This window comes from Bufo bufo, chromosome 3, assembly GCF_905171765.1.
Source record: "Bufo bufo chromosome 3, aBufBuf1.1, whole genome shotgun sequence".
In the NCBI taxonomy this organism is placed as follows: domain Eukaryota; kingdom Metazoa; phylum Chordata; class Amphibia; order Anura; family Bufonidae; genus Bufo; species Bufo bufo.
In genome coordinates this window covers 219,952,999-219,962,681 of record NC_053391.1, presented here as the reverse complement: position 1 = coordinate 219,962,681, position 9,683 = coordinate 219,952,999, and the positions used below count along the sequence as shown (strand labels likewise).

Sequence of the window (9,683 nt, the reverse complement as noted above, 5' to 3'; positions counted from 1 at the left end):
AGAAAATAGCTCAAAATGCCCTTGCAACCAATCACCGATTTGTCACTGCTTGGCTAAGAGAGCATTGCTGGAATGGCAGAGAGATCAGTGGAGGTATCGCCTCTTTTATAGTTTTTAAGCCCCTATGACCCCGCTGCTGCCAACTATTTTTGATTAGTTGAAACTCCCCTTTAATGTGCAGTGAACTTCTTTTGTATGCCTCTGCCATGAACCAACTCAATCCTAGTCCCCTCTCCATGCGCCTAAATTGGCCCACCAATTTCTCAGACTACCCCATGTACATTGTGCTTCGGTAGTCTGAGACACTCCCCCTGCTCTTGGACTTGCCAATGCTGCTAACATGAGCTAAAAACACTTATCAAAATCTGCATCAAAACTGCACTGTGTGAACCTAGCGTAGTTGCCTGGGGAAGAGGGGATGACACCAATATCAGCATTAGAGATAGTAACTGAGATGTAGTGAAAATGGCAAATAAGAATATAAAGAGCAGTGTTTAGGGAGTAAAAAACTTTACAGGCTGCACAGAAATATATTTTTTTTAATCAATTTTTGTCTTCACAAATATTCACAATATTTTACAATAATGAATATATAGTTGCATAGTTTTGAAAAAAAGCGAGTGTAGGAAAAAACGGGTTCTGCGGTGCTGTCGAAAGCAATCGATCTTTGTATTTACACCACATATCTTTGTATATGTAACTAAGATCACCTCTATACAAGCCGGGTTTTTCAAGTCTCTTATTATAACAGAGACCTTCCTTTTAGAGATGAGCGAATCTATTCAAAATTAATCAAATTCATTTTGAATTTCCCACAGGTTTGGCCGCCCATTCAATACCCCTTTTATTCTATAAGATCTGATATTACGTCAGTAATTTAATTAACTACTTCCTGACCGCCTATAGGATATAAACGTCCTATGGGTGGTTGTTTATGTCGAAATGGACGTTCTAAAGTGTCCATTCAGAGATGGCAGCTGCACGCTAATCGTGCAGCTGCCGAGCGGGGGGACGCTGACAGTGACAGCAGGGCAACCCAGAGGGAAGGCAGGGACAGTTCCCAAGTGTCCCTGCCTTCTAGATCGATGTATACACATGCGCTTTCTGTATGGGCCCGGTGGTCATATGATTGCCGGGGCGGGGGAGTGCAGGAGCTGTCGGGTCTTCCACAGACTTCGATCAGCCCTGCACTGAGGCTGTACAGTGCTGTATAGCCTCCCTGGGGGGTGTATTTTCCCTGTAACTAGGGCTACTATGTCAGCCCCAGTTACAGGAGAAGTCAATAGTGGGGGGAAAAAAAAGAAGTGAAGTTAAATGTCCTCTAGAGGTCTTATATGACCTTATGGGGGACGCAAAGTGTAAAATAAAAATAAAATGTTTTATAAGAAAATTTAAAAAAAGGTTTCACATGTAAAAAATAAATTAAGTAATTAAAAATAAAAATGTTAAAAATAGAAAAAAATAAAATAAAATAGACATATTTGGTATTGCAGTGTCCGTGACGGCTGGCTCTATAAATATATCACATGATATACCCTGTCCGATAAACACTATAAAAAAATAAAAACTGTGTCACCTTACATCACAAAAAGGTGCAACACCAAGTGATAAAAAAGGCATATGTCCCACAAAATGGTACCAATAAAACCTTCACCTCATCCCGCAAACAATGAGCCCCTACATAAGAAAATCGCTCAAAAAATAAATAAAAAATAGCTCTTGGAACATGGAGACATTAAAACATAATTTTTTGTTTCAAAAATGCTATTATTGTGCTAAAGTGAAATAAATAAAAAAAATATACATATTAGGTATCACCGCGTCCAAAAACAAGCTCTATAAAAATGTCACATGACCTAACCCCTCATGTGAACACCGTAATAAAAATAAAATAAAAACAGTGCCAAAAAAGCAATTTTTTGTCACCTAACATCACATAAAGTGCAACACCAAGCGATCAAGCGAAAAAAGGTATTTTCCCCCCAAAATAGTACCAATCAAGCTGTCAACTCATCCCACAAAAAATGAGATCCTAACTAAGACAATCGGTCAAAAAATAAAAAAGCTATGGCTCTCAGACTATGGAGACACTAAAACATAATTTTTTTTGTTTCAAAAATGCTATTATTGTGTAAAACTTAAATAAATAAGAAAAATAATTGCTTCTAAAATTCTAAGCCTTCTAAGGTCCTAAAAAAATAAAATGACATTTAAAAAATTATGCCAACATAAAGTCGACATACAGAGAATGTTAAGTAATAAATATTTTATGAGGTATCACTTTGTGTTTTAAAAGCAGAGAGATTCAAATTTAGAAAACAGTGATTTTTTTTATAGAAAAAGGTAAAACATATTGACTCAAATTTACCATTAACAAGAAGTACAATGTGTCACGAGAAAACAATCTCTGAATGGCTTGGATAAGTAAAAGCGTTCCAAAGTTATTACCACATAAAGTGACACATGTCAGATTAGCAAAATTAGGCCTGGTCAGGAAGGGGGCAAATGGCCCGGTCTGGAAGTGGTTACGTTTTAATATCTTTAAAAATAAAATGATATTAAGCTTGTATTAACCTCTTACTAAGCCATTATAAAAGCCATGAGGCGTGGTTTGGGGCGGTATTTAGGCTTGGTTTGGGAGGGGTTGTGGGTGGAGTGGGCAGGGTTTTGGGTCGGAAAGGGGCGTGTCCATCTGTCACTTTTGATTTGATGAGGAGTGTCGCCCTATACTACTATCATATGAACCTGGGCGATACCCCTGCCTGGCGAGCTTGCTCGTAGTGCCTTGCAATCAGCCTGAGCCTATCAGGAGGGATGAAATTGACATTTGTCATAGGCATTATATGAGATCTCAACCTGGAAAGCCATGTTTATTCTGAGCTTGCACATTAATATGACATGTCTCATGTCCTATCTTCAGACACACAATACAACCAGATTAGGTTCAAACAGAGACAGCGCTAGTGAAGATAATAGTAATAATTAATTAACTGACAGATTGGAAGGTTTTAGCTAGGGACAGGACAGGGTCGGTTTAGTGTAGTGTTTTACAGTGTTTGTCACTGAACTACAGACATTTCCATCAACTGAGGCTCTGCTTGCACTACACATCAATATTTAAAGCTACAATACTCATTCTTTTCTTTAAAAGGACCTGTCACCACAAAATCAAATGCATTCTGCAAGCAGCATGTTAATGAGCAGGACAAGCTGAGTATATTGATTTATATTTTTATAAGAAAAGATTCACTAAAAACTTGTAATTTATACATTGAAATATCTTCTATTTGTGATTTCATTGTTCACCGGAGAGATGTTATCAGGGACTGACAGCTGTCTCTGTATACACACTTACACAGAGAATGCTATCAATCACTTCCCACGTGAATATATATATATATATATATCAATCTGCTCAGCTTTTCCTGCTCTATAACACGCTGTCTGCAGATTACACTGCATTTTGGTGTGACAGGTCCTAAAGTGTAGGAGCCAGCTAGCAGCCAAATTAACAGCCTGACGTTTTTATGCATCTTATGTGCTGGATTGCAGTTGCCATTTTTTTCTTAAAAACTGTTTCCTAAATTAATAGGTGTACCAGTCATCATACTATACTGCTGCTGACAAGGTTACTTCTGCCTGCACTACTACCCCATACACAGCTACACATCTCCTACTTTGTCAGTCGGGTTCCGTACTGTACTGCTGCTGCTACCCCTACACAGCTGTACATCTGCCTTGTCTGTCAGGTTCTATAACATACTTCTGATGCTCCCTAAAGAGGAAGAGTTTTTTTCATGGCTTTTTTAAAAATAAAAGCCATTGCTTCTTTGCTTTCCTGCAACTCAGGGAGTTTTTGTAGCTGCTGCTTGATATTGATTACTGCTGCTTAGCTTACTTGAGAATACCCAACTTGTTCTTGTTCTGTTGCCCCCACTTCTATTCCATTTAATGTATATGCAATAATACAATTACCAAGACCTGGGTGCATTTCTTTATATTTATTAACATTAAAATGCATCTGCCATGTTCTTGCCCATGCTGCCAGCTTATCTAGGTCTTTCTGTAATATTTTACAGCCAAGATGACTTTTATGTATCCTACAAAGTTTTCTGTCGTCACCAGCATGTCAGTGTAAAATACTAGAGTACAATAGTATAAGACATAAACTAGACACACTGGATATCTACGTTAAGAATTTCTTGTAGCTCCTAGATATAGATATCAACCACATGTACTATTCTCAAACTTATGACAAAAGCAAAATTACTACTATTAGAGTTTGAGTCTAAAAGGAGTTAAAACTTATAATTTGTCAAAATGTAAATTGTTCAAAGTAGTGCTGATTCCACCACTGTGTCTTCACATGCGGGGTACAGATCTCTAAGGCTGTGACATGTGCCCTGCATCTGCAACGAATGTGTCCGGATCTGAGTCAGGAGGGTGTCCCGGCGACTGGAGGCACTTCCTGTGCTGTTCTGCCTACGGGCATGAAGAAAAGGGATTCTTGGAAATAGCTGGGGACTGCTGTAGAACATGTAGATCCATGGATTACTACAGCTGCTCAAGCAGGGCAACAACATTGTAATGGTGAATGCAAAATCCGAAGAGTCTAAAAGGGAAAATGGAGAAGAAGGAAACAAATGTAAAAATACAATAAAACCAACTTTAGCTTGTACACTGATATCACAGGATCGGACTGGATTCATCAATGCGAGTATGACAGTTTTCAGAAGCAATTACATAGAAAAATTGTGTTCAGGACGAATGTCACATGTGGTATTCTTTAGCATATACCATATAGAATGCATGCTACACTTAAACTCTCCATGAATACCCCTTATATTGTACTAGTGATTATGTTTATTGTCTATTTTGCTTACATTTTATAATATTCAGCTATGGCAATAAAAAAAAAATCACAATCTAGGGTAAAAGCGATCACCTAAAATCATTCTACAACTATTTCATAAAATTGTGACTGGTTAAAAAAAAAGAACTAAAACAAATAGAGTATGCTACATACGTGTCATTCACTTTTGTTTTAGTATTTTGTTTTGCATAAGGCAGTCAACGTTCAAATGGATTCAACTATCTTATCTGTGTCAGCAGCTGAAACTTAAGCATGGACAATTATGAACGCTATCTGAATATATCCAGTTGTGGGACTGAAGTGGCTGCAGTACTGTGTTCCTTCAAACATTTTCTCTGCACAGCAAAGCCATGTCACAGCTCCCTAGACAGCACAGTTGTGGTGCTAACATTTAGTATAACACAGCTTATAAATAATTTATAGTTTTTTTTGCTTTTGTCTTTTTAATGTTAGAGTAGACTTTCTTTGTATAACGAGTCAGAAACTCTAGGAGATGAAAGAAAGGGGCACACCATTATGTGTAGTAAACTATTATGGCTCCACTAAATGTTCTTTCCTCTGTTGGTATACCCTTCTCCATTGCTGCTTGGTAGAAATTGATATTCTCAAATAAACAAGTCCTGCCACCAAACTTTAGGACTTTTATGTGAGACAAAGTAAATTGTAGGGCATGCTCAGGGCAGTCCTTTAGAATAGAGCCTCCCTGAAACATTCCACCATACAAACTTGACATGGTGATTTACTACAGTTGCTGAAAGGTAATCTAGGTTATGTTCTTCGAGAAGAGGGACTGACCTAGAACTTCACTGCCTGGAATCTCAACCACACCGCCTGCCAGAGTGATTGAACTACATTACGGGGGACAACTCTTCGTACAGCAATCATGAGTATAATCAATATTAGCCTAAATGTTTCCTTAACAACATACTTGAAGTCAAATGTCATGCAATAGGTTGGTTAGAGTATATTATTCCTAGCAAACCTCAAACATTATATCATGAATATAGCATATACGTATTCTTACCAACATCTGGTGCATTTCCATCCCAGACTGACCACATTTGAACACTGAAAAATGGTGTCCAGCATATAATGTATGAAAGGACAATAACAAAAGTCATTTTGACTGTTCTGATTTTGGCTCTTGAGATTGTCTGAATGCTGCTGACTCTAGATGGCATCACTTGTCCATTGCTTTCCCTTTGTCTTGCTCCATAGGTCTGCATTTTCCCTTTGAGGTTCTTACATATTTCACAACAGATCAAGCTGTAGCAGACTACCAGGATACCTACAGGCACAACAAATATGGATAAAGTGTTCCAAGTGATATAAGCTTTAGCTCCCCATGGGTATCGAAAATCAGCCCAGCAGTCTATAACTCCAGAATCTTGTTGAATTTCCTTAAGAGAGAAGATAAAGATTTGAGGGAGACTGAAGAGGCAACTGATAATCCATGTGATCCCTATCATGATATAAGCATGCCTAGTAGGTTGTTGTAAAGTTTTAAGTGGATGGCACACTGCTATATATCGATCTATGGTCATCATCATGAGCATGTAAGTAGACACAAACATACTCATCACTTGGGTATACTTTACCACCCTACAAAGGAAATCAGATCCTATAAACCTAAAGGTAATGTCCCAAATCATTTGGGGAAGGATCTGAAAAAAGGCTACTGCAAGGTCAGTATATGCAAGATGCACAATAAAGAGATGCATTCGGGTCATTTTCTTCTCTCTTCTGTAGATTGCAAGCAGCAAACCTACATTTCCCAATGTTGTAATTGTTAAGACAGTACCTAAAACAGCTACTTCAGTCTTAGCTAGATCTTCATCTCTAGAGTCTGAAGAGTTGGAAAAAATTGTTGCTTTTACAGTTGTATCTACAGGGTATTGGCTTGTATCCATTGGCAAGTATTCCACAATTGATTTTTAAAATAAAGACATTAACTAGTGTCTTATATGAATATTTTACATATATTCTCCTCCAAAGCACTAAAAACTAAGTATCTGTAGACATCTAGGAAAATTCTGAATTTCCTAAAAATTACTCTTGTTACAGTACAGGTGGTAAAAATGATTTTAAAAAACTTGATAGCTTGTTGACTCCAGAGTTCAAATCCAAAAGGTTTCTTGTTGCCCTTTCCAAATCCAACCTCCATAAGACATACTTCTTCAGTAACCATGTATATCCTCATACGTTCTTGTGGATTTGAGACGTCCAAACATCATGATGTTGGCCAGAGCTAATTATTGCACAAGTAAGAGTCTAACTCTCAGTCTATATACACACCGCCTGCCTTCTTTCTGACATCAGTTCAGTCAGGTACTATGGAAACACCAATGAGAAAGCCCTGCGAGTTAACTGACAATTTAATCTAATGTGAAGGAAATCCTACCCGACTTCATAAATGGCCTTCAGGGTTAATTCCCTAGATTAAATTATCATATAATTATAATCTAATATGGATAATTAATACTTAGATAAATTAAATACACAAAACACACTTGCATAGATTGGATATAAATTATCAGTCATACATAGTTACTGCATTGTTAAGACATATGCCTATGCCATATAAAAATTATTCAATGACTTGAAGTGCAGCACATCTAAGAAATTATTTTATTGTTAATAGTTTCTTTATACACACGGATTGCCTGGGATTAAAAAAAAAAATTAACATGTTAACAGTTTCTTATATATACATAGTTTGAGTGGTGGGGTACTGTTTTGCATAAGAATACGATGTGCATTGAGATTTTTGAATTTGGCACAAGATCCTTTAAAAATGGCTGACTGAATAGCCCCCTGTGAATTGGGTCAGTGTTCTGTCCGCTTTAAAAATGAATAGCAAAATGAAGAGAGGAATGGTCGTGCACATGACCACTTATATCGGTTCCCTTTTGTGTTTTTAACCCTTCACTCTGCATTGACATAGTTTTTCGTAGTTTTATAAGTTTAGTTTTTCATGCAAACAGGAATAATGTAACGGTCACGTCCACACACACACAGGGGAAAGGATAGTGACCACTGCGCTCCACCCTCACCCCTGGCCCTGCCTACTTGCCTCACGAGTCCTGATGACAGGGGACAACTGGACGACAGTCCCTAACTTAGGATCTGTGCAGGGAAGACAGACAAGACAAAATATGGAACATGAACGGACCGGGTCAGAACCAAGAGAGCTACGCAGTACAAAGGATAAAGCAAAGAATGGCCAGGAGAAGCCGGAGTCAAATACCAGGAGAGCAGAGAAGTACAAGAGGAGTCCTAAGAGAGTAGTCAGGTGGGAGCCGAGGTCACAATACCAGGACGGATGCGCAGTACAGGAGGAGCAGGCAAAAGGATGGTCAGGGAACAGGATCAGGTAAGTATTCAGCAGTCCAACAAATAGCCAGGAACCTAGAAATTAACAGGCAACCTGTAGAGAGCAGGCTGCCTGTATTTATAGTGGGGAGTGAGGGTCATGTGACGTGGCCAGCGTCACATGACCGACAGACCAACCAGTCGAGCACCGAGTGATCAGCTCGGCGCTCAAGGCAGACTAGGAGCAGGGAGCCACCCAGCTAGTAAAGCCGCCCTGGGAATGAAGTCAAACACAGAACCTCATTCCAAAAGCTAAGCAACAGGTCTGCGGGCAATGGGGGACCGAGTGCACCTTCGGAACCCCGTGACAGTACCCCCCCTTTTACGAGGGGCCACCGGACCCAAGACTTCAGGCGATGGCTTTTCAGGGTGTTCTAAATGAAATTTACGAACAAGTCTAGGAGCATGAACCTCCCTGGCAGGTACCCAAGATCTCTCTTCAGGTCCATACCCCCTCCAGTGAATCAGGTACTGCAAGGAATTACGCACCTTCCTGACATCCACTATTTTAGACACCACATACTCGACAGCATCATTAACAAGAACCGGCGGAGGCGAGTCTTTTGATGGTACTACCGGTTCAAAATATCTTTTAAGCAGAGATTTATGGAACACATTATGAATGTGGAATGACTCAGGTAGCTCCAACCTAAAAGATACCGGGTTAATCACTTCCGTGATCTTATATGGTCCAATAAAATGAGGAGCAAATTTTTTAGAAGTTACCTTGAGAGATAGATTCTTGGAGGACAACCATACTTTATCCCCAACCTGAAAGTTTACCCCCCTTGAACGTCTCCTATTGGCCTTGAGTTTTTGAGAACATTGAGCCTTTTCTAGGTTCGATTGAACCCGGGCCCAAACTGTGCACAGTTCGGAGGAGAGTTTATACGCTTCAGGGTTAGAGGAGGAGACGGACGACCCAGAATGAAAACGGGGATGAAAACCATGGTTACAAAAGAAAGGGGAGACCCCAGCGGAAGAATTGACATGGTTATTCAAAGCAAATTCAGCCAACGGAAGGAATTTGACCCATAATTGCTGGTCATCAGCAACATACAACCTCAAGAATTGTTCCACAGACTGATTAAGGCGTTCAGTCTGCCCATTACTCTCAGGATGGTAGGCGGAAGAAAAAGACAATGAAATTTTACATCTTTGACAGAAGGCCCTCCAGAATTTGGACACAAACTGCACACCCCTGTCAGAAACAATATTTTCCGGGATGCCATGTAAACGAACAATCTCTCTCACAAAAATAGACGCCAGGGTTTTAGCATTCGGAAGTTTAGACAGGGGAATGAAATGAACCATCTTGCTAAACCTATCGACCACTACCCAAACCACAGTCTTACCCTCCGCCAGCGGTAGGTCAGTTATAAAGTCCATCGAGATATGGGACCAGGGTTTACTGGGAATGGGTAGGGGTCGTAGGTTA

At 39.5% G+C, this 9,683-nt stretch overlaps 1 protein-coding gene across 1 annotated transcript; it reads right to left on the bottom strand.

Moving 5' to 3' along the window:
* Nucleotides 1-4,331: 4,331 nt before the first annotated feature.
* AVPR1B (arginine vasopressin receptor 1B) lies at nucleotides 4,332-9,294 on the bottom strand. Its single transcript, XM_040421843.1, has 3 exons — nucleotides 9,267-9,294; nucleotides 5,898-6,782; nucleotides 4,332-4,612 (listed from the first exon to the last, which is right to left on the bottom strand). The coding sequence occupies exons 1-3, from the start codon at nucleotides 9,292-9,294 to the stop codon at nucleotides 4,332-4,334; spliced, it is 1,194 nt and encodes a 397-aa protein (XP_040277777.1).
* Nucleotides 9,295-9,683: the final 389 nt, after the last annotated feature.

Bases quoted from the DNA above. Each gene is read 5' to 3' on its own strand.
- AVPR1B (XM_040421843.1), bottom strand. From the start codon at position 9,294: ATGACCAGCAATTATGGGTCAAATTCCT. The intron at 6,783-9,266 runs TCCGTTGGCTGA...AATACTTGCCAA, and splicing joins CAATTATGGGTCAAATTCCT to TGGATACAAGCCAATACCCT. The intron at 4,613-5,897 runs GTAAGAATACGT...TTTCCCTTTTAG, and splicing joins TGGAAATGCACCAGATGTTG to ACTCTTCGGATTTTGCATTC.